We start from the raw sequence: 25763 nt of genomic DNA on the forward strand, positions 1-25763 counted from the left end.
TTCCAATCACATCTGCCTCTAACAGATGTGATCTATGAAGGACAGGATTTAAAGTGTTTTGCCTAGAGTTGCAAAGAGATTCCTGTAATATACTATTTCCTTCCAACTAGACTCTATCCAGTGGTCTGATTCTGCTATCTATTAATATTAGAAGATACATAGCACTTGCTTAACTCTACATATTTTCATGTAACCACCTTCCTTGTTTATACATGTGTTACAGAAAACAATTTTACTTTTTCGTAAATGTTTACATCATTTAATATAAACATTTTTAAAAATTTTTAAATGAGAGGCTCCATTTTAATTCTCCCTCATATATGTTCATGGTCCTTTAATGACAGGTAAAAGATCAGAAGTAGGTGAGCAGATCATGGCACGATATAACTAAACTGGACACTATAATGCTGTACTTCTTGGTGAAAGTATGCCTGTATCAGTGTGATACTGACTCTAGGCTAGTTAGGTGCAGCTAATCAGCATAGGCAGCACTTAATGACTGTACTGTAGCTAGAGGAAGCTGTTGTTGCTACTAGCTGGAGGATATGGTCATCTGGTAGACATGCTCTGTGATTCCTTAGATGTATTAAAGCACCACAGACTTGCTGTCTGCAAATTCAGATGATGCAAGAAAAGCTGCTTATTGAAGTCTATTGTTAGCTGCTGAAAGTTCTTTCTGGTCTAAATATAACACTTTGATATACTTAACACAATTTCAAAATCATACTTTGTGCATCTTCTACTGCAATTGACTACTTTATTGGAAAACTATAGAAAGGAGGAAAAGACAGTTTCCCTGATAATTCTACCTAATGCCTTCCTTGCAAGAGACAGCATTTGGCAAGTTAACAAAACAAAGATGGGAATATTCCTTTTCTCTCCCCCCATTGCCTGTTTCCAGAGGATTTAAGAAATCTTTGTGCAGCTGTTTATTGGAGGGCTTGCTCCAACTTCTGAATAGATCCTGCCTCCATTATACAGCTGTACCACTGAAAGTCCTATAATTTCATGGTCTCATACCAATTTGTACTGGGGGTAAGTGTCCATAAAACTTGTGATGGATCTGATCTTGAGCAATGGGAGGCGTAACAGGGTACGAGAATCACAACCCTTAAACTGATAAAAAGCATCCTGTTTAGAATACTGCTGTTTCAGTACTTTCACTTTTGCTTGAGACCTAAGGAAAGAGTCTAACAATCCCCATCCTGCCTTTGTAAAACTTCCCTGATTTCCCTACTACTGCTGTCCTACCTGTTTCCATAATCTTCAAAAAGATATGACAGCACTTCTACTCTACTAAATAAGAAGCTGGCGAACTGCTCTGCTGCTAGCTTGCACTAACTGACCCCCTTGGCTTGACTGAGTCCTAGGCTGGTCGTTATCTACTGAATTTACTTGTCCAATTCCTTCAACAGTGCCAGAGATGCTGTGTGATCAGTTAAAAACTGCCAATTTTGTTCTCTGCCTGGCAATGTAGGCTAGAAATGCCAAGGTTGCAAGACCAGGGTTGCGTTATAATGCTGTCATTTGCCAATTAAATTTCACAACCTGACTTACAATTCCTGAGTTCTGAAACTTTAAAAACATACGGGTCTTCCTTAACTTATCTGGAGAGAGAGAAAAGGAACACCTGAAATTACTTTTATTTAGAAATTTAACAAGAAATCATAAAAGAACGGATCACGTAGGGAAATGCAAAATGAAGATATCGATGCTAAGGCTTTGTGCAACTGCATTCATTTAAAGAGAAATCTATTCAGGGTTGTCTTTTCAGATTGTCAGATTAAACAAGCCACACAGCATTTGCTGCAAACCCATAATTACAGATTATTACAGAATACAAAAGATGCCAGGCATAAAAAGCTACTACAATTCACTACACTGTAATAGAGCATGCGGTGGAAGTTAATTTTGGCAAATGCTTTAAATATTAGCTTTACATAATATGTATAGGTGAGACTGTAATTAGGACAGAATGAATCCTTCGAAGCCTCTTTCATTCTGACCCAGCAGATGATTACTTTTTACTAATAAGACCACAGCCATTTGACAAAAAGCCAACTATAGTACCTTGCTTCATTCTTCAGTAAATTTAATAATTACAGCTCCTCCTGCCAATAGTTCTCAAATCAGACTTGTTCAATCCAATACTGAGCTTATTAGGGGACAGCTCTATGTTTAGAATTCTTTGGCCAAAAAAGTACTTGAGGATGATGAAGCATGCCTTAGACAAGGGCACAATGATTAGTCATTTTCTCTACATAAAAAACAGCACGTAGTCACTACAGACCACAAAATCACCTGCTGTTAGCACACAGCTGCTACAAAGAGCTTCTGCATTTATCTGGTTCTTAATACCTTTAAGGAAGCCTAAATGGAACAACTTAATATGGAAGGAGAATAGCACTACACAGAGTTTCTGGTATCAGTATTAATCTCATCTTTTTCAATTTTCTTCCCAAAGTAGCCATCTGATATTTACTAGATACAGAAGAGTAGTATATATATTATACAGTGTATCTTAGTTTCTTATTTCTATTTTTGAGTTCTGAAGAAAATGCTAATTCTCAGTTCTCTTATGGTTCCAAATAGATGAGAGAAAATTTCTCTTCTAAAAGTGTAAATAGATCAACAACAAATTATGACGTTAAAAAAAAAAAGCTTATAATATTGCAATCTCAGATAAGAACAAAATCTGAAATATTTTTAGAAAAAGGAGTAAAATTAAGAAAAAAATAATTTACGGAAAGTAAACTCAAAAGCAACATTTATCCATGTTGCAATTCGTAACGCTTTTTGTTGATACGGAGCACAGAAGAATCTGTATCCAATTGATCTTCACACTGTTCAGAAGATATATATTTCAGTTAATTGAACAGTAATTGCTCAAAATTATGTTAGCTAATTCCATACTAATGGTCCTTACGTAGTGTCTAGTTAGAATTTAAAACTTATGCTTTAGACAAACACTTCAATAGTGGAAACCAAGATAAAAATCTTTTTGAAATAAAATGTATTTAGGCAATTTCACAAACCTTCAGTGACTGGCTGAAGTTTAGAAGAACGCTCAGAGTCTGGAGAATGCAGTGGTTCTGGTTCCTTCAAGCTTTCTAAATGCATAAAAGGATCGTAGTCCACACATGCCAAATCAGAAAGACTTAGAGGAAAATATTTGGGGTTGCTAAAACACTGAGAACCATAGACACATCCATGCAGAACCTAGAACAAAACCAGGATTTCATTATATTAATTACTGAAATTTCTATTTGATAGTTTTATAAGAAATTAAGTTTATTTTTATTTATGTTCTCAAATGAAGTTGTTGGAAGTATGTAGGTAGGATAAAATGAGGGAAAATTTTAGAGGCTTAATATTTACAGAAACAAACCCAGGTCTGCAAAGAAAACCACTAAAATTGTGTCTACACTGAAGTGGAATTTAACAGTATAGAAACATGAAACACGTTTTCCAACAAATCATTAAGCCACTTTTATTTGTAGATCTCCTGTCTCTCCTAATTACATACACTAGGTCTATGCTGTTGGAGGTTTTAATCCCATTCACTTAAAAAATACCCAAACAGAACAAATCTTTGTTCTGTGTACATAAAGACAGTAATTATAAATTAACACTTTTTACTTTGCTTATTGCCAATGGTATTCTCATTTACCAAGTAAAGAAACATGTACCTTATAGATACAATTAAGAACAGATCTCTCAGTCTTATCATTTTCTGCTCCTGTAGAGTGAAGAGGCTGCAGCAAGGTCTTTAATGGCAAGGCCATTATCCAATCCAACAGGCACAGAAGTAAGGAAACCACCAACTGCAACAAACACTTTCAATCATAAATCAGTTAAACCAGCACTCGTTACTTCACGGTTACCACTGTATTTCATTTCTCTGTTTTCTTTTCTTTTCTCAGTTTAGAGAACCTGTCAACCTTAGACAGAAATGGCAGGTCACACTTGTTTGAAAGCTGCTGTATGTTCAAAATGCTATAGCATGAGTGAAAATTTTAGCTACTGAGATATTGAACAAAGACCATCCATACAAGAGTTTATCATCATGGTAAGTCTGAGTAGCTACCGTGCTTAAGAAAACACCCATGATTTTTCAAAACTGGTCTGTAGGGTGCTGTTTACAAAATGACAGATTACACACGTACAAATTAAGGCTGACATACCATTCGGAATATAAATCTCCCTGTAAAGTGAATGAAGGATTACACGAAACTGAACTTACACAGCTGCATTTCTGCTTTATAAATAATACAGAATTTCCTTCACAACATGTCAATATTGCTATGCAGCATCAGGTATTATCTGACAGAAATCGAACTGCTTTCTCTATTGTAGGCTCCTCAGTCAGCAAAAGAACCAACTCCCTCTAGGGGATATTTGTAAAGACCGTAGAACATAATTAGATTAAGACAAACACACATGCCAAATTATTAATAACTTACCGGCTTCAAATAATTATTTTTAATTTTTAAAACTTAGCTGTGGAAGATGAACAATTCAGACAAATAGCTTAAGATTTTCTAAAATATTTTCCAAGTTAAATGAAAGTCTTTCAAAGAAAATCCACTTAAGTAATTTACTAATAAAAGACGTAAAAACGTCTTACTCATTTCACGTAATATATTACAACTTCGTCTCACAGAAGCACCATAAAATAAACCTAACAATGAAGGACTCTAAGTATTTTTTATTAAACAAATTTTTGAAAAGGCATTAGGACTAAGTTTGTCAAACTAAGCAAACCCATTTCTGATGCAGCATTTGACATAAAATGATCAGCTAGAGGTCATGGGGAAGCTTTTTCATTTTTGGGAAGCATCCTCAGTTGGAGAGGTGGTTAGCCTGATATATTGCTGTATCCTACAACAGCCACTGACTTGTCACAAGCAAAGAGGAGAGGTGAAATGGGGCTCTGGTGGCCAAAATGACCAATGGATGAATTGTAGCTCCCGTTGGAATGGGTGCTCCAGAACAACAGAGCTGCCAGTGCAAAACCGCACTGAAGTGTCCAAATTTAAATGACCACTGTGTCCCACAGCTCTTGGTCCCCCAGTCTAAGAGGAAAGCCAAACAACTCAGAAAAGATACAGCTTTCAGGAGACAGCAAATACTACTGTGAGTATCAGAGGGTTGAAGAAAGAGCCTGTCTTAACTAGGGGACTCAGGTGCCCTGAAAATATAAGAAGATGCAACTGTTTTGAAGGATGACAACAATCAAATTCATCTGAATATTACAGATGCAATCTTGCTCAAAAATGTACTTACAATGGAAAAAGTAAAAAACCATAACCTCATAGTATTTTGTAATGTACTCCCCACAAGTTGAAAATATATTTTCACTATAAGACAATTTTGAAGAGTCTACATTACTTCTAAGTTCACTTAGCATAAGGAAAAAAGACATAAGATTTTCTAATTACTGAAAGCAATCTATTTCAATTAATTTTAAATGCGTATTTTCCTACAAAAACTTCAGAAATTCACTTGCACAGAGAATACTGCTGAAAGTCTGGGAAGACTATACTGTATTATACTTTAAAAGCTGAATACCCGCTTTAAGGCACATCTTAAATTTTGTAACAAAACTCTGTCACACCTTTGCAATAATATTAACACATTAAAAAGGAATGGAAAATGTTTACCCTCTTGTCCTGTTCATATGAGGAAGCTTCTGTACTGGGTAACAGATGAGTAATAGTTGCTATCAGAATCTGGGGAAAATACAGCATAGTTTCTTTACAAATATAATTAAAATATTTCAGTTTATATAACGAATTTTTAAGCAGGTAAATGTGATGCAATGCTAGATTCATGGTTAAATTCTTTTTAAGTTACTTTGAGACAAAGGATAGGGCCACTTTTTTTTTGTAAATAAAACCCTTCTAATTGAATTTCAAACAAGACACTAAAGGAAAATGTTATTCATGGCTGACATAGGTGCATTAGGGACAAAGAAATTACATAGCTACTCCAAATATTTAGGCAGGAAGATAACTTAATTCAACACACTTGTAGGGTGCAGTAAAGAGCCTGATGTATGGGACTATTTGAATTCCATTATTTCTTAGAAATACTAGAATTTGTAAACACTCTCCCTTCACCTATGACTCAATAACATTACTGCACAGGGGCAGAGAAATACTTCTTATACCTCTTAAGAAACTTCCACACAATTCCCTTTCTGGTTACCTGGGAGGTCTGTTGTTAAGACTCTCAGAGGCCATAGCCCAACTCCTTGTTATTTAAAGCGTATTCCATATATATACATACATATACATATATTTGCTTTATACTGACAAATTTCAATGGATATGCAGAATAGAATTGCAGATCCATATTTTAAGTAATCATTTTCTCACTAAACTTAAACATACATATTCACCCATATTTAATATAAATAACAGACTTAATTGACAATATGGCTCATGTAAATAACGACAAAGTTGTACTGGAGAAAAAAAGCATTATATAGTCATTTTACATGTTAACACTGGAGTTAGCAAGTGTTATGTGAACCCATACTGTTAATGTTTGTTAAGATTATATTTATATTGATTTTGTGAAACATACTTGCCAATATTCTGGTATTTTAATTTTAGTGAAATGCATTTTACTGTTAAATTTAAAAGAATAATAATAAAAAAATTAAAAATTACTTACTTGAATAATTCTTAAAGGTGAATCAGCTTGATACACTTGAAGTCTATGCACATAATGTATCAGCATGTTCAGCATACTGCAGGCAACTTGGGCTACTGTTTTATTGGGAAACTAGAAAAGAACACAGCACAGTAATGATATTATGTGATTTCATGTAATAGCATGCTAGTTGGTAAGCTGGTCAGGAATTCCGATGACAGGTTTATACATATAGCTCCTTATGTACCTATTTACAGGAAAAAAAACAATTAAATTTTACAAAATATAACAGGAACGATAGTCACAAATAAATGTTATCAGCTAACATCAAAGGTTTGGAACAGACAATTAGTGAGCTGCACACAACGAAGGAAAGGGGAGAGGAGTCTTCCAAGTTCAATGTCAGACTGGTTAGTATAGGACCATGAAACCAGAACAAACAAATTAATTTCTTAGTACCTGCATGATTATTAATGTTAACACATCACTGAAAAAAAACAAGGATCTGATTTTGCTATCAGAGGCCTTTATTGAGAACCAAGGTATGTGAACAGCCAAGTACCTGAAATGCAAGATGCAGTACTACCGAGAGCGAGACTGACTGTTCTGTGTTAGTGACTGCTGCGTACAGCACTTGTCTGAGTGGAACTGAGTGCGCCCTGACTTCTACACTTAACTCCTGTTTTCTGTGTTGTCTTTTAAAGGTAGCACAATGTTGCTGCACTAGAGCCTGGTTTAAACAGTTCCTAAACTGCTTAAGTTAAGTTAACTGTGTGGGTTGAGGCAGACATGAATGAATTTATACAATCTAGCCTACAATCTCTAGTCTTGTGAGTGGATGTACACACTGCCATAGACTCCTAAGAGGGAAAACAAAGAAAAAGAAGAGACAGGGGTATATTTCTCTGAATTGTTAATACACAGGGCATGTAACTGAGGCTTCTTCCTGTGTTATAGTTGCCTTCAAACACTAAGCGGTGCATCAAATAACGAAGTCAATTTTACAAGTGAATCTCATTCATCTAAGACATGAAAATCCTACAAATCTGAGCTAAAGATACACTCAAAATGGTTATTTTAGCACAGCAAAACTACAGATTTCAGAAGATGGCACAAAATTCATAGAATAAATTACATGTAATAGCCCCAAGCATATGGGGAAGGGAAGGATTTCAAATACATTCTTAATTTAAAAAAATGCTGTATCTTTGCTGAAAACAAGTATTCCAAATCATACTTCTGACGAATTGCAAATCACACAGAAAATACTTAGGCAATCCATCCTTTAATCAGGAAAAATCCTATTCTATTTCTTTGATGAGTGACTTTAGAATTCCTCCTTTCTTAAAAGACTAGTAAGGTAGATTACTTGTTTTTATCTCACTTAGCAGTGAAACTATCACAGGTGTGTGTTGCAACGTGGCTAAGTGCCTACCTCCTAAGTCAGAATTATGTTGTAAAAATAGTTAGATCTACTTTCTCGGCTTCTTAGAATGTGTTCTTAATCAGTCCAGTGCTATTAATCTTTCAGAGATGGGTATATTTTACAAACCTATAGGAAAAAAAAAAAAAGCTTTAAGAAAGCTGAAACACCTGGGCAGCAAAGCCTGAATGGAATATTAAGGATTGCAGAATAAAATTTTTGAATGGCAAAAATTTGAGGGTGAAAAATACACTGGAAGAAAACTCTTCCCTGAGCAAGCTTCTTACAAAGCAGAGCTATCATGTTTTACATTTAAGGTCTTGAAAAGAAGACAAAAAGGTACAAGGATAAGCAAAAGTATGGAGTACCATGCTTTAACACTTTTTATTTAATATGCATAGAAGCATAAATAAAGACTGTGATTTGCTCTTATAAGACAGCCACGGAGTCAGAAAGTAGACAGGCTAGTTAATTCTTGTTCTGCCTTTCCCTTTTTCTCAGTGGTCACAGTTCCCTACTATTGCTGCTATTTAACCAAAACAATGCAGACATCTTACATCCGCAAGCCTTCCCAGAGCTTGTGATAAGAACACCATTACTTTTTATTCCTCACAAAACAGCCTCTCTCCATTCTGTGAAGGTACATCATGCAAGCACGGTAAGCAGACTGCAGATTCTAATGTTCAACCCCAACAGGCAATAAAAAAAATTAAATAAAATTGAAAGTGCAACAATTTGATTACAGAACTTGAGATCAAATCCAGGTTGCTGGAAATATCCTTACAAGCGTGCAAGAAAACCCCAGAGTCACTGAAGAAGACAGAATGGGTGGTCAAGCCAGAGTATCTTCACGCAGAATGTCCAGATTAGTGAATTTAAGAAAAATCGCCTGAGAGAAACACCCAGAGACTTTTCAGAGACTTTGTACAGTCAGCTGTTGACTACATAAAAACTGAACATTTTCTTTTGTTTTTTTAAAAAAGAGGGTCATTAGGCTCTAAAATGAATTAAGTGAATGATTTCTAGTGGTGTTCCATGCAAATTATTTAATCTCTTTCTGTTCTCCGGTTGGAGAGAAAATATTTATTTTTTTTCTTTAAAGAAAAAGGGAACAATGCATTGGAGACTCATTTCGTAAGGCTGAAAGGTATAAAATAATGAATATGAATAAAATTAAAATCTTGTGCACTGAATTTTTCAAGACTTATGCATGGAAAGAGCACCAGGTATGAAGCTTTTAGCAATACAGGGATTGTCCCAAACAGATCAAACCCTTCATCTACTTCAGAAATCTGTCCCAGCACAGTCTACCAACCATGTTTCAAAAGAATACAAGGAAACTTCTGAACAGACAAATAGCTGTGTGTCCTGCAAGGACACTTTTCCTGAATCCAAGCAGCAGCACCAGGTTTATGTTCCATAGCAGGACAATTCAACCCCTTGAATTCACACTGCTCTGTTCTGACTTCTTTCCAAGAGCCTTCAGAGCTGGCTAAAGGTGGCTGTGCAATTCAACAAACAATCCACCAGCCATTCTCCATCTCAGAAAGATGTTTAATAAAGCATAAGAATTCACTACTTTTATATTATTTTATATTTAGTAGTGTAATTGTGGATGTATTTTTTGAAGTTACTTGATGGGAATAAGAGAAGCTTCCAATGTCACTTTGCTTGATACCTTACTCTCAGGGTTTTTCTCAGAAGGGTAAGTCTTAATATACTTTTAATCTTCGCAAGGACCCATTAGTTTCTGGATGTTACTTAAGTAGTTTAACATTGTCCAAACTTGCAAATAAACTATTTTAGTGCTCATTCAACTAAGCCTGTACAACACATTTTTGTGGTGTATCTGCAACACTTTTGAGAGGAGTATAATTTAATCATGAGATGCAGAGGTCTGGATGGCTGGTTAGGATCTTCTGAGCTCAGACGTCAGCAGAGGTTAACGCAGCTACAGCAGTTATCACCACACTGCTAAGGGAAGTGTGGTGAGATTTGGAATGAGCTGCTCAATTGTAATTCTGACAATAACTTCTGTATTTCAGAAATCAGCATATAATCGTTGCTAACATTTATATTTAATATTTTTTGCTCAATTGTAATTATTAGTAAGTTGGACTAGCACTAGATCTCTATCCATTCATTTCTCCTGAAAATGAGAAAATTCTTGGAGTTCAAATAGCTGACTACTTCAAAACGAAGAGACTGCTTAGGTAACAAATTAATTTGTTGTCCCATGATATATATTTAATCATTTCATGATTAAGTTCTATTGTGAGTTTATACCACTGCTCAAAACGGGAGAAAAGCCAGCATGCCCTGGATAAAAGTAGAAATATAAACACCTTTGTCTTCTCATTCAAGAAGTAATTTATATTTAATACAGACGAGATACAAACAATTGGTTTAATAAACACATCAAAGAAAAATAGGAGAAAACACTGTGAATGTCAGGATTAAATATATTTCAAAAATTTGATAAATTGTAGAAGTAAGATGATAACAGTGTCATTGGCTTAATACCAAATTTGCACAGGAACTTGATAAAATGAATTAGTTAAGGGATATTAAAAAGTGAGAGGAAAACCCTGGAAGAGAAAATTAGTAAAGCTGCAAAGCATGAATGTGATTTTGCAAAACAGGAAATTGCAATTTAGAGACTAATACTAAAAGCCCTGAAGCAATCCCTTTTAGAAGCAGACTCAAATCCTGCTTCACAGGATGTCATCAGCTGATTTTCTAAGATATTTTTCAGATTCCCTTTGCTGAAAAGAATAGTCAGCAACATCTGGCACAAGCTATGTATAACAGGTGTACACACAATTTTTATCAACACATATATACAGAAAGAGTATTTATTGAGTTTTGGTGTAAACAAGAAGCGTGTAGAAAGCTTCTGAAAATAAACTTAGAAATATTTAATTTGAAGATACTGTTGATGAACATGCATGCAAGTCTGCAAAATGCTAGAAAATGTTTTTATTAATATTCTAATTGTTCCATAAAATATGAACTAACAGGAAATGGAATTCAAAAAAGTAGGAAAGCAAAACCACTCGTTTAAGCAAAAACACAAACAAAAAAGCCCCAAAACTCCAGCTTTTTAACAGAGATGATGAAAGAAAGCTGTTGATGTACTACTACCAACACACAGTCTCAAGACTAGACTTGAAATCCAGTGACACTAGTTTCAGAATAGCAAAAATTTGTCAGTTGCAAAAGACAAATAACATCAAATCTATTCAGAAACATTTTATAGGCATTGCACCACAATGAACAAACTGTATGTGAGTAAGCTGCATTTCTAAGTGAGAATCACTGCATGCTAGCCATGTCCAACAGATTCAAACAAAACAGCTAATATCAAGCCAGTAAATTATTCAGATTTCAATAATGTAATGTGAAGGTGTTTGTGCAGAATGGCACAGTGACTACCAGAGACTGTAAAATTTTATCTTGCAAATTGTTTTCAGAACCAATGCATTGGGTTTAGGTGGCAAGGTGTTGGTAGCAGGGGGCAGCACTGTTGGCCACTGTGGGAAGACGTGAGGAGCTACTCCTTGTCATGCACAGCTGGTCCCAGGGCTGATATTCCCTGCAGCCTCTGGAGAGCACGCACTAGAGCAGGGGAAAAGGGTGAGAGAGAAGGAAAAGAGACACCCCTTCAACTTGTGCTGTTTGTTGCCTTGCTGATGGACTGACTGTAACCTGCAGTGATAACTTGGAAGAGGAGGAGAAGAATTTGGAGTGAAGTTGAGTTTGGGAAACAGGGTAGGAAAAGCATTTTACCTATGTATTTTAATGCTTTTGGCTTTTTTTTTTCTGACTAACCAAATTGGTAATTAAATATTTATTTTAATTGGCAGCAAATTCATTTCCCCAAGTTGAGAGTTCCCTGTTTTGCCTGCAACAGCAATTGATAAGTGATCTCCCTGTCCTTTGACATGCTTTGTTAAAACCTGGAAATTCATTTTTGTAATAACCATAAAAACAGCTCCTCTCTACGTTCCACCAAAATTAGAGTTCTCATTATTCCCTTTCAATACGTAGTTTAATCACAGAAACTTTGATGCAAACTCTTGACCTCTCTTCGGATTCAGATTTTTTTAACAGGTCCTACATGATTCTGTCTGGTAACGAGCACAGAGAAGTATTTTACCACAGGAAATCAAACATCTTCCAGTGCTTCCATGCATGCGGCTTAAGTGCTCTACCTCCCTCTAAACATCTAGCAAGGCCCAAGAAGCGATACTAATGGGATTTTGTTGGTGGGGACAAGAGGACAGGTAAGCAAGAAGCATGAGAACCTTTGGGAAAATTCTGCTTGCCCTCAGCTTTTGTCACCTTTCCACTTTCTTCCCTGTCCCCCTCTTACACTGGATGCTCTGCTCTGTCAACCAAAGAGCACGAGGCATTAACTTGGCTTGGGACAGGTCTTTCGCATATGATGGCAGATGGCTCACAAAACTGGGATCCCTTCCAGTTTCCTCAGTTTCCTCTCTGCCCTGGCTTTTCTGTTTTGTAATGGGTCAGGAGACTGTACCATGGAGGGTTCAACAGTACTGTTCATCAGAGTTGGGGAACACAGGATACCAATTAGTGGGGAATGTGATTTCCCTGGGCACCCATGTCTAGTCTAGACAGAAGATCTCTAAATGTTGGAGCAGGAAAGACTCTGACACTTCTGCATTCCAGTGTCTTTGTAGGGATCTATACTGAGTGCCCATGGCAATATTTTGGTAGTGGAGGTGCTATGGGGGGGGCTCTGTGAGAATAGGCTAGGGGCTGCCCAGACACAGCAGGTCCCAGACAGGTCCACAACAGACCCACCCCAGGGCATGGTGGAGCCCACCAGCCAAGTGTGTGGCACCTCTGTGGAAACATACTTAAGAAAGGGCAAAAATGCCACCCTGGCAGAGGGAAAGGAGGAGGGAAAAAAAAAAAAGAAAAAAAAAAAAAGAGAAACAACAGTGCAAACAGCAAGGTCAGAAAAGAAGGAAGGGAGATGATGGTTGAGGCACCAGAGCAGCCTGTGGGAAAGACCACACCAGAGTAGATATCCATATTGCAGCTTGTGGATGACACTACGCAGGAGCATTGGATATTTCCTGAAGGAACTGCAGACCACAGAGAGCCCACGCTGGAGCAGATTTATCCTGAAGGACTGCAACCAGGGGAAGGACCTGCACTATGGAACTGTTATGGACTGACTGTAATCCCCTATCTTCTCTGTGTGGGGGGAATAGGTGGAGGTAAAGGAGCTGGGAATGAAGGAGTGAAGTTGAACCTGGGGAAAGGGGAAGGCAGCGGAAGGTGTTGTTTTAATTTTTTTATCTTTGTTTCTCACTACACAAATTATTTTAACTGGCAATAAATTAAACAAATTTACCCCACATTGAGTCTGTTTTGAGCATGACAGTAACTGGTAAGCAATCTCCCTGTCTTAATCTCAATCCACAAGCTTCTTCATCCTATTTTCTTCCCCTGTCCTATTGAGGAGGGGGAATGTGTGAGCAGCTGGGAGTTTGACCCTTAGAAAAGTTTAGCCCACCACAGAGTCCTAGATGTTTTGCAAGAAGTCAGCTAGTTACAAAGAGATATAGAAAGCCCTGATGGAACCTTGGATACAGGATGTGGGAAGAGGTATAGCTGGACAAAGTCAGACAAAACCAGCAGTGTTTTTGTTGAAACTTGAATTGCAAGGATTATTTATGAGAAGATGGGGTGATGGACTATTATATTCCCATGGGTAAAGGTCAGAGTGAAGTGGCTAATGATATACATTAAACAGAATCCACTATCTCATGTTCCAGCACACCATTTCCTCCAAACTTAAGTAAGAGTGAATTATAATACAGGTAATATTAAGAGTTTAGAAATCCACCGATTAAACTGAATTCATGCTTTGGAAGAACTGTAAATGAGACTGTGAAGTAAGGATGCTAAAATGTCATCATGATTTTGAACAGGCAATGTATCTGTAAGATAATGTACATTGTAAAAGTGTTAGTCTCTCACCTTTAAAGAAACACAAATCACATTCAATGCTTCCTTAATCTGAGGATGATGGGATTCATGAACTAGCTCCTCACAGATCCAAATACCAAGACTGCAAAGAGCAACACATCTGCAAAACAGTGGTGGAGGATAAAGAGTTGAAAAACATGCTTCAAAAATATGCATAATTTTTATAATTCATGACATGCCCTGCTAAAACCTAAGAAATGTTTTAATTACTAAAAGAACTAAACAAAATACTTAAAATTCTGTAATTTCTAACTGTAAAAAAATGAGTAAGAAATCCCACCTACCCCTGTCAAAACACAAGAAAGGAAAAAGGACACACTGGAAAATCTAAAAGCAATTAAGTACCACTGAATCACTATATGCTTTATGGATTCAAAATATTTTCTTATTTCTTTTAAATATTTTAATTTCTTAAATTAATATTTTGAATTAATATTTTATTTTTAAAAAGTATTTTCTTAAGCCAAAGGAAAAACTATGGTTGAAGATCCTTCCTCCCCAGTGTGAGAGTTTGTACATATTTCTTTAGAGTTTCTGGGACACAGATGGGAGAGGGGAAAGTTATTTGTTCATAGATATTTACATTTTTTTAGACTGGCAATAAACAAGGATGAATGGAAGAGGAGTAAATGAATGCTAGAGACTGTACATATTTTGATTAAATATTTAAAATAACATTTATCACTGTCTCTTTTAAAACAGTGATATAGAAGGAAATTGTAAAGGTAAAGTATATTTAGATAGATGGGCTCAAAGAAGCAGACATGTATGAAAGTTGCTCAGAAATGTTAGGCTTAAGCAATCTCTGAATCATTTGTAATTATCTTAAAAAACTAAAGGAGAACCAGTTCCATGGAACTGGAAACGAATGCTTGAACTGGAAAGGAAATACTTTGTGTATCTTAAGAAAAGAGAGAAAGGTTAAATATGGACAATTATAATCTATCCAATTTTGATATGAAGAGATAAAAAATTACAAGTAAAATGAAAAAGAAAAAAAAAAGAAAATATGGTGGTAAGAAACAGACAAAGTTGACTTACTGAGAATAAATCACGTCAAACCAAACTATAATCTTCCTTTCACAGGCTACTTAGCTTAGTGAAAAAGGGTAAACAGCAAACGTAATTAGTCCCACATGACTATTTTTATAAGCATATAAAGAAAGGTCAGCCTGCTGGAAACCACAGCAGCATAGGAGGCATGCAACTGATTGAAGAGCTGCACTCAAATAATTACCAATGATATAAAACCAAATTGATGGGTCATTTCAAAAGCCAACCATGAAGGAACTTATTGTGGGCCCAAGTGTAGTCAGTACTTTTACTAGTCACTTGAGTGATAAAATAAAGACTACAGAAATAAAACTAAAGATGTGAACAAGTTGAAGCAGGCTGCAAATATTCTGGAAACAGCTTCAGAATCCAAAATCATCTGTATAAAATTGGAGAGCAATCCAAAAATCAACAAGAAGAAAGCTAGTCATGGGAACAGCAAAACATTAGACCTGGGAAGGGAAAATCATATGCTGGAATAGAAAAAGAAACAGAAATGTCTACGAAGATGTGTAGTACAAAAAACATTTCAAATCTACAAAGAATTGTTAAATTGCTAATAGGTTGCAAAAATACATCTTGGAATGAATTCTGTGCAACAATGAGGGTGTAGATAAGATGCTTGCTTTGTACACTGTTGCTGAAAGCACAATTGCAACACTGCCTCCATTTTGAATAATACAATTTAAGAATAAAGACAAGAATGAGGGAATTCAGAAGAAAAGTGACAAAAATGAGAAAGGTTTTTGGGAAATATTACATATGGAAGAAAAGTTGAAGAGCTCACTGACTCTAAATCACAATTAAGGAAGAAAACGATAAGAAATCTTCTGACATAGTTAGGCACTGGAGAGTTTAATTTCCAGTAAACAATTCTCTTATATACCAGTAATAAAAACTATCTAACATAGAAGTTAAATATTGGAAGTCTAAGATTTTTGTAATTTTCCTCTTTGAGAATATTTTCAGAAAGCTTTATGCAAACTACTACCAGAAATGTTTTAGATACACTTCTGTCTCAGAAAAGGAGGAGCGTATGGAAATGCTCATGGTCCCTTCCTAATCTACGCTTCTGCTGTTTCCACAACACGTGTTGTTTCAATACTTTTTGAACCAAAGAAAATAAGAGCAAAGCATGGATACAACAATAATCATAGTTTGTGTAAGCTGAATCAGAAAACAAACCTTTAGTATATAGAAGCGCAGGCAGTTCTAAGTCCATGTTACTAATTCAAAATTTTCTTCAGACTACTGAGAATCATTCCACATCTGATCATACACTGATTTGCAAAATATCCAGGAGTCTGTGAGGTTTCTACCAAGAACACCAGGGTAGCTATTGTTATTTTGAGTAGCCTCTGAAAAGCTGTGTAGCTGTGTGCCTACAATGTTGTGACTGAAGAGTCGCAGCCTTAACAGCACAAGAAGATGAAGAGATGAACACGTAGGTGATCAACCTAAGGCTTCTTTTTCAGACTGTCAGGAGTAGGAGAAGAATTTGATTAACACAGTTATTAATCTTTACAGACGGAGATCTAAGAGTAGAATGCATTTTCAGATAACTGACTCCCCTGAAGCTCAGTTGGGTCAAGTATGCAACGTAACGCAGGGCACTGAGCCTCTGTGGAAGAGATAAGGAATAGACCCATAGCTCGGGTAACGATAACAGCACTCAGATTTGCTAGAGATATACAAAGCTATGAACCTAAGCTCCATGAAACTTATCTGCTAGGAAACTATAAAGACAATTATGTCTCGACTAGTCACCGAGATGACATGGCAGAACTGTAATGCATATCCTGAACGTAACCTAAACTGTAACACAGGTGAACTCTGTACTGTTGTGTGAAGCAGATGGTATCAGAGAGATGATTCCCCAAAGAGACAGTGGATAAACTGCCCCTGAAGAGTGAGGCTGTCGGACTTCAAGAGCTGTGGAAACATCATTCTCCCCACAATGAAGACATACCCATCCCTCTTCCAGGAGAAGGAAAGGGGCACAGATATCCCAAAGAGACACTGGACATCTATTCCTTTTTAATCTTCGTTTAATGCCATTACATACAGTGCTCCAACTCTGCAATTTGGGGGCAGGATCACTCAGCATTCTGAAAGATCAGGCATGCACACGTGCCTCCTGTTCCTATATACAAACCCTCACAGTCAGACAGGATATAAGGACATGCAGAATGTTGCTTTTCTCCTCCCAGCCACACTGCCAGAACTGAAGTTGCCACAGAATAAGCAGTAATGTTCTGAACCATCTGAATTTAAAACACCTTTTTCAAAAGCAGAATGGAGAGTGTATGCTTTTCGAGCTCTTTTTTTTTTTTTTTTTAAAAAAAAAGAACATGAAAATTAAATTAAAATTATCTCAGGACATCCCTTCCCTTCCCTTCCCTTTCTTGTGTTGGGAGATATTACCAGCTCAAGTGAAGAACAGATAAATGGGCCAATAAAAACTGCTCTTGGTTTTCCAGCAAAACATTTTAAGGTGTTTAAGGTGCAATGAATATTTTTTTCTGTAACATTCTTCAGGCATGTGTTTCTCGTATTTTGCATTTTTTTCAGCAAAAATCTATTAATTGATCACATATATGGACACTATCCAAATACACAAGGCACAAAGGTGTGCTCTTCCTTGGTAGGCATTACAGATTCCCATTCCAATCCCATATGCAGGACCCTGTAACTCTGGGGACTGGGAAGGAGGAGCAAAACACTAGGTAATTTAAGAAATGGTAAAGAAAAGTGGTAACTATCTTCTTTGAAGTTCTCTATTTGATGAATGTGCTTAGGCTTTAAGCATCACAGCAGTTGTTCCCAGTTTAATGCATAGCTCAATGTTATCTACTTCACTTCCGTACTGTAAAGAAGAACTCAAGTGCCTTGGATTATTTCTGTTTTTCCATATAATGTGGTCTAATAAAAGATAACCATACCTCCTTCATAAATAATCTTGGCCTTAATCAAACTCAAAAGTGCCCCTTCTAATGCAGAAAATTCCTGAGCTGAAAAACAGGTTAGCATGGGAGAGCATAAAGCTTACGCTCTTACTCATATTTACACCTTCTTCTATCATCCACTGTCAGAGAAAGGACTACTGTCAACCTCTGGTCTGACACATAATGTCTTTTGTTTCATTATCTCTATTTACAAACAAGTTTGAATTAACATGGTGGGTGACAGTTTTGATAGTGATGAAGAAAAACATGAATAAAATACATACAAAGTTTTACTTTACAGTCTCCAATATATTTTCTTCAAAACAATATTTTATATATATATATATATAGCTATTAATGTAGAAGCTCTTTTTGTATTTTTGTTTTCTGACCTACCGTGCAGGACCAGACGGTTCCTCTCTTGCTGAGCTTAACACAGTTTTAATTATGAGCTCCTAAAACAAAGATGAAAATACTCCTCTGTCACATGAAATCTTAGGAAATTAGAATTTTATTATAGCACACAGGCACGTAGCTTAGCTGAGTCCCTAGATTTATGGTCAGACAAACTGTTTGCTTGCTCCTACTCCAAGCTTCTCATCTGTCCCAAATGCTCATTATTGTGCTACCCCAAGAATATTCCACAGGTTACTGTCATAATTTCTGCTAATTAACTGTTCATCCAACATACTTTCATAATGTATCATGGGGGGGGAAAAAAAATCAAACAACACAGACAAACAAAAAAATGATCTCCCTAAAGCTAGCTTCTGTGAATAGCCATGAAGGATATTACACAAAGTATCTACTGGTCACTTTGAGGTAGGTATTAAACAATCATATTCTTCCCAATCAAAACTATATTAATTAAAGAAGTCTTTGGAAGTATCTGCAGAAGAAATGATTACAGTGCCTTAAGAACAATGTCAGGAAGAATTCTGACTCAACTATCAGTACGTTTAGAAGTATAAAGTTTTACAAGATTTTTTGTAATCTTAAGCCTTATAATCTATTTGAAATGACGTGTGAAAAAATTTAGAATCTTAAAATTGTAGTTAATATTTCCTGGAACATCATCATATTAAAAATATACTTGGTGGTTGAATACTATCCACATATACTTAATTTCCTACCTTAACATCTGTAAACTGAGACACAGCAATGTCCGGAATGTTTGGGTGAAGAGCTGGTAGTTCATGATATAAATTGGGAAAACAGACAAGAGATCCTAAAAGAACTTGTGCTTCAACTCTTGGTGCCTAAAAGAAAAAAAAATGTGAGGAGTATTCTTACTGCAATCACAGGAAGGTGACATTTCTAGCTGCCTTAATAAAGAACAATGACTAGCACAGCTATCTCCTTTCTCCTTCTCCAAATTCTGCAAAGCTGAGTAAACTGAGACCATAGCCCCATGGATTGCTACTCATGCACACTCCCTGTTCCCATTTTCCAAGCTGGCCAAAGGGAACTGGAGGAATTGTTAGGACAACAGACAAATGACTGAGCGGCTAACTAGGCTTGGGTCTTAGGTTAAGCTAATTGAACTGGATGTGGAAAAATACTGGATGTGACATGAGACTGCTGGATGTGACAGATAACGGTATAAGAAGACGACAAAGGTCAGCTTTGATAGTGTCTTAAGGGAAGCTACATTTCACAGGTGATTTAAAGGGAGAATGATTTGAGAAACAGCCAAAAGTTGCTGACAACTGGAGGGGAGTACTGTGGACCTTTGAGAGAGCACAGGCATGCAAGGTCAACAAAACCTAGGTAATCATATCAATATCACCATACAAGGCTGAAGATGCCTAGGTAACAATATCAGAGAGACATCTGAAAAGGCCAACACTATCAGATACACGAGTTCTTAAGCCAGAGTATGAAAGTCATTGCAGGGTGTATATAGATATATTTGTATATACTGTATATATATACTAGATATAGAAATGTATTTATATATGCATACATATCCAGTATACAAATATACCTATATACACATATATACATACTTCTAAAATTAAGTTACAGTCTAAATTGACATGTATTTTAAAACATTTTAAAGCAGTCAGAAATCCTAGGACTCCCAAATTACTGTTTCAACAGTAATTTTTGCATTCTTTGCATTACATTTTCTGTAGAGGACTTGCATGTGTAGTGTTCTAGAGTGAAGCACTGACAATATTTGTATTTGCTAACTGTTACACTGACGTCTGGAGACAAACGAACCCCTAGCCAAGGAAAAATATTGCTCAGTTTTCTCTCATATCCTTCCTATTTGCCCATAAATGAGAATGATCTGATGAGCACTTACATTGAGAAAAGAAGAAGCTGCCACTCTTCCTGCTGCCACAATGAAATCCATAATAAGCATGGTGGCACCAGGCAAACCAAGTGAAAAGAACTGAGGAGAGCAGTGCTTGATGATTGTATTGACAATATCCTTGCAAGAGGAAGAAGGAAAAAAGGAAAAGAAGAATGTCAAGAAGATAAACATTGAATGAAAAAAGGCAGATATTTACTGAAGTTTGAGAGTAAAAAAGCATGCAAATTCATTGGAGCAATTATGACACTCTAAATTCTCATTACTGAGGAAGGTGTAGCACTAAAAAGATATATTCATTATGAATATTCATATTAATACAAGTAAGCTGTGGTATACTTTACAGATTAACTTTATAGATTCAACTTTGGACACTACTGCACCAGCTTGGCACCAGGTCCCATCTTATATCCATTTACATTTAAACAGTTTGATAGATGACTAACAGATCATTTAAATATCTACAGAGGAGAGATAGTGAGATAACCACTTATTATACAGAATCATAGAATGGCTGGATAGGAAGGGACCTTGGAGATCATCTAGTTCCAACCCCACTGCCATAGGCAAGGATACCACCCACTACATCAAGTTGCTCATACCTTCTTAACAGCATGCTTAAATCCCCTCCAACAAGTGTCACCTGACTATAACTTTTAGAAAGGTATTAAGCTCTTACCTATATCCTTTATGGAACCATAAAAGAATTATAATAAAGTGTTTTATAACATACCTGGTATATAGTTATTCAACACGGTATATTATGTGATTGTAGACTTAATGAAGCAGTTTTTAAAATAATGTACACGATACATTCCCTTTCAAAGTATTAGAAAAAGTGTAAAATATAATCGGTATTAAAAAACATCCCAAGATTAGGCAAAAAGGGAACCCTTTTCCCTCTCCACATAATTCTCCAATAATAATGGTATTCAGCAGATGGCAATATGTTATATGAAGATTTTCAATCCAGTAAGAAAAGTAGAGTAAAGTAGTTGTTAGAAGACAGAGATAGGAGATCTGTCCTATCTATAGCTGTCTGTGGAATAATTTTGAAGTAGTTCTGGTTAGCCCAGCTAACCAAAAAGGGATGTTTGAACTTTTGTTCTCCCCATACCTTCAAGTGCTCACCTAAAAAGGTCACAAAAACAACTTTTTCACACCTCTGATGTACGCCTCTAAAAAGAGTGTTTAAGCCATACAGTATTTTCAGAGTTTTTCATATTAAATCTTATAAAGATCTACTCCCTCGATTAAATATACTTAGTATGCCTCATTTTACTGGTTCCTATACTTGCTGTAGAAATAAACTACTCCAGACATACAGTGAGCACAATTTACTTTTCCACTAGCTGAACTGTTACATCAGGGAGCATGTAAGAAGAAGAGCAGACGTTAGAGAGATCTACTTCCTTCATTCTTGTATGCTTCAATCTGTACCATAATATCAGTAAAAAAAGAAAGAGTACCCTTTCTGCCCTCTTATTTGCTTGAAATGGACTACAAAAAAAAGCATTCCTGATTACAACCAAGAATCAGTTATCAAAGCTTGTAAAAAGTATCAGTCACATAACTATTTTTAAAGACAAAGTTAAATTACTCAGCTAAAATCCATTCAGTATTCCCAACAAAACAATTTAATTGTTAGTTCTATTTATTTTAACTTGAATATCATAATTAAACTTACCTGATCAACATGAAGAAGCCCACAGTGCATTATATTGTAGAAATGAGTTAAAAAATCCCTGTTTGGAGATACATCTTGTCTTCGCTTCATTGTCTTACAAATGAGCTTATAAGCATGTAGCTTGCCTTGTTTGTATTTATCAGTCAGCATTGTTGCCTACAGTTTTAGAAAAATGTTTATTATTCATAGAAGACAAAAGTAAATTACACACATTACACAATTTTTTGCTTCTGTTTCACTGTTCAGTGCTCAAATTTACCTTGAACAGCCAAGGTGTTAGAATTCTTAGTGGTGGAATTAAAACTGGTGGAGATGGTGAAGTTAGATTATCTGTTGAAATACCAAGATTGTCTCTTATCTGCAATCATCAAAAACAAAACAAGAAGATAAAAACATTTAAGGGAAATCTATAAGGTGATGTTTTTTCCCTCTGAAAATCCTGACCAATCAGATCAACTTGGAGAAGATGTTCAGTTCTTTTACCTTGGCCAGATTCTGCCACAGTTCACAGAGGTAATCAAAAACCTGGGCATGAATTTCTGGATCCATGATGCTGTTGACATCCCCCAAAATTCCTAGCATCCGCCTCCACATCACAGTAGCAACATCTGCATGCCATCCTGTAAGTGTTCCCCCAGCCATCACACTGCAACATTCTGAGGGAAATTCACTAGTTTCTGTAATGGAAGAAAAAAGTACAGTGAGACCTACTTCTTCAGAGAAAGAGAAGTTCTGCTATAACTATTACATACACAGTTTTCTTAAAACCAAAGGGAAAAAGGCTTTTAGAGCAAGATATTTCTTACCCATTAAGCCATCTCAAAAATGTTTAACTATAAATCTACTTTCAAACTCTCTAAAAGAATTGATCTGTTTCTTATGTTCATTTCATAAGTAACAATCTAGGTCACTGCTGCAGCCCTAATACTAATCTGATGGACCTCACAGGGCCAATACTTTTATAAGAAGTTTCTCAATTTTTTGGAGTCAATGAATCTCCAGAACTCCACTTGCCTCCCTCCAAGCATAGTTACATTTCAACTTTATACTTTTTTCCAATAAAACAGAAAGGTGATTTTCCTTAGAATCTACTATTCATGTATTTTACTTGCAAATTGAAGAGAAAGATGGGAGTAAACTGCTGTCTCTGGCTAATGTTCTTTAAGTGGTAAATTTGTATGACTGAGAGGCAACATTCAGTACTTAGCACCATGCAGTCTTACTCTCAACCAGTTCTCTCTACACATCAGTACACATTATCTCTACACATTATATGAATGAACAGTCTTTTTAGGTGGAAGGTCTGTTCATTTCAGTTCATCCGTACAAAGAAAAATGATAGATTACAATGGCTCGCTCTTGATGTGGCTACACAAACACACCAAACCAGCTGAAGAGCCACAGTTTTAAAGCTGCAGGTATCCAGATTTTTCCTCTTGTCCCTCTCACACTTATTTTCAAAACACCTCAGCACCAGAACCTGCTGAGATCTTCTGAAAATCTTGCAGCTCCCACAGGCATACAAAATTAAAATGAAATCTGAATTCAGCCTTATCACATAGCTTCTTCTTTTGAAGATCTGGACCACTGTGGTAGAGACACTAATGGTTTCTGGGTTGTAGATTTCAAAGTATAAAGCAAAATGATGGCATTTCTGTCCATCAGTAGGCTACTTAAAAGAAAAGGGCCTGAAATATGCATCAGACACTATTCTGTTTCCATGAGATGAAATATGGGAGAAATGGGAACTTTGTATTTACATTACAAAACATATTCTAGAATTTGATAACTAAAGTAATTTTATATATATATTTTATAAACAATAAAGGGAAAACAACAGATATTCCAAGAAGAAATTAAAACACTACTTAAAAATCGTGTCTTATTACTTGTACATTAATGATAGAACTGTCCATGGGAGGACCACATAGCAGGTCAAGTTGGCACAACTCTACATATCAAAAAGAACAATTATTAATGTGTGGACCAGTAATCTACTGCAAATAGTTCCAATGAAATGCAAGACAAAAAGCGTTTTGTTTGCTTTTAAAGAAAATAACTGCAATTAAATATTTGTAAAAGTGCAGATGAAATAGACTTGTACAGGATTGTCTACAGCTAATGGGATACTATCTACTTCACTATATTGCATCGGAAAGGAAAAAAAAAAACAGGTTTATAGTTTCTATTCCAGATACTGCCTAGGTCATCTGGCGTCTGTAAAACAGAGTGGTGGAGCTTCTCATCCAGCTGCAGATCCTTCTGCTCAATATGATCTGCATGAAGAGTGGCAGGAGAGGGTGTCTGTGATCGGGATCCAAGAGCAGATTGGATTGGAGAAGCACTTTCAGAGCCTGCAAATGCAATTTTTAACAGTTACCTTAAAAGCCTTTTCTATTTTCTTGAGCTGAAATGTTGACTAAACATAGCATTAAAATAAACTGAACTACTTTAGTATACCAAATCTGTCCAAAAAAAAAAAAAAAGAAAAGTTATAAAAACTGTAAGCACATCTCCCTGTGAATGGTGCTCCAAAAGACAACATATTACATGCAGGAAAGCTGAGAGATGAACATCAAAATCAGATAGTCAAATGGATTAACAGAGTTCCATTTTAAGTCCAAAACATTTTAAATGCGTTTATTCTGCAGCACTTTCAGTGCTCTGAATCAGTCAAATTTCTCTCTATATTCCTTCATCTAAATTTCTCTCCAGCAAATTATTTAAACAGAAATTTTGCTGGAACAACTATTTTTCCAGGTTTATGGATGCATACAAGTTAATTTATAAATAAAAGCTCATACCAGGAACTGATATTCTTTGATGTTTATCTGGTGATTAGAAAATCCATATGGAAGGAATGTTCTATATAGTGCAAGGAATGTTATTTCCTCTAAGACAGAATAATACAAGTTTGGCAGTGCTGCAAAGGCATCTTTCTGTGATCACCACTGGGCAACCTCTCTAGGCAACTACTTGATCTCTACTGAGATACCTACAGAGGGGGAGGGAGCTGGTACTTGTGTTTTTCTTCTGCACTATCTTCTGCTAAACAAGTTTAATTGGACTTTAGGGATAGCAAATCAAAAATGAGGCTCTTAAGAGTATTTTCCCCAAATTATTGGGCTGTCAAATGTACTTTCTCCTGAACAAAATTACATTGTTTAAGGAACTTGATAGAAAATGTGAAGTGTTATCAGAACAGAAATTGTGGTAAATGAACTTAAATTGTTAAACTGCAAAGGTTTCTATCTGTTTTATATGACAAAGGTAATGCAACTTTTACCACGTTTAAATCAACACCTCTATGCAGGAGAGAGGGACATACATATGAATGTCATTAATTTCTGTAAATGATAAACTGTGGTAGTGCCTTTCCTTTTCCACTACTCCTTCACACACAGATGACTGTTTAACTCAACAGTTAAATTATATTCTCCACTCATTACTGATCACTTGTTTTCCACATACACACAAAGATAATATAAAATACACATTTAAAGATGTTCAAAGAAACCTTTTCCTACTTCTCCATTCTGCTCACTAAGACAACTGAAATAGGTCCAGAGAAAAAGCAATAGGGTGGGGAGACAAAAAGAGAGGGAAAGGGAAACAGACCTTCATATAATGGAAAATAATGGGCAGACA

General features: G+C 36.1%; 1 protein-coding gene across 16 annotated transcripts in view; it reads right to left on the minus strand.

Moving 5' to 3' along the window:
• Positions 1-25763, minus strand: part of RALGAPA1 (Ral GTPase activating protein catalytic subunit alpha 1) — a 132588-nt gene that overhangs the window by 51723 nt on the left and 55102 nt on the right. For 13 of the 16 annotated variants that reach the window (XM_083837698.1, XM_083837712.1, XM_083837710.1 and 10 more), the window contains 12 exons: positions 24317-24469; positions 22599-22792; positions 22375-22473; positions 22116-22271; positions 20420-20548; positions 19242-19367; positions 18505-18563; positions 14102-14210; positions 6682-6792; positions 5664-5732; positions 3690-3824; positions 3036-3219 (listed from right to left, as the gene is read on the minus strand). In XM_083837698.1, the coding sequence (XP_083693824.1) occupies positions 3036-3219; positions 3690-3824; positions 5664-5732; positions 6682-6792; positions 14102-14210; positions 18505-18563; positions 19242-19367; positions 20420-20548; positions 22116-22271; positions 22375-22473; positions 22599-22792; positions 24317-24469 (1524 nt within the window). The remainder of the gene's footprint in view (positions 1-3035; positions 3220-3689; positions 3825-5663; positions 5733-6681; positions 6793-14101; positions 14211-18504; positions 18564-19241; positions 19368-20419; positions 20549-22115; positions 22272-22374; positions 22474-22598; positions 22793-24316; positions 24470-25763) is intronic. The other 3 variants (XM_083837708.1, XM_083837705.1, XM_083837701.1) reach the window with 1 other exon arrangement.

The sequence above is a fragment of the Anser anser genome (genome assembly GCF_964211835.1).
Source record: "Anser anser genome assembly, chromosome: 5".
NCBI classification, from domain to species: Eukaryota; Metazoa; Chordata; class Aves; order Anseriformes; family Anatidae; genus Anser; species Anser anser.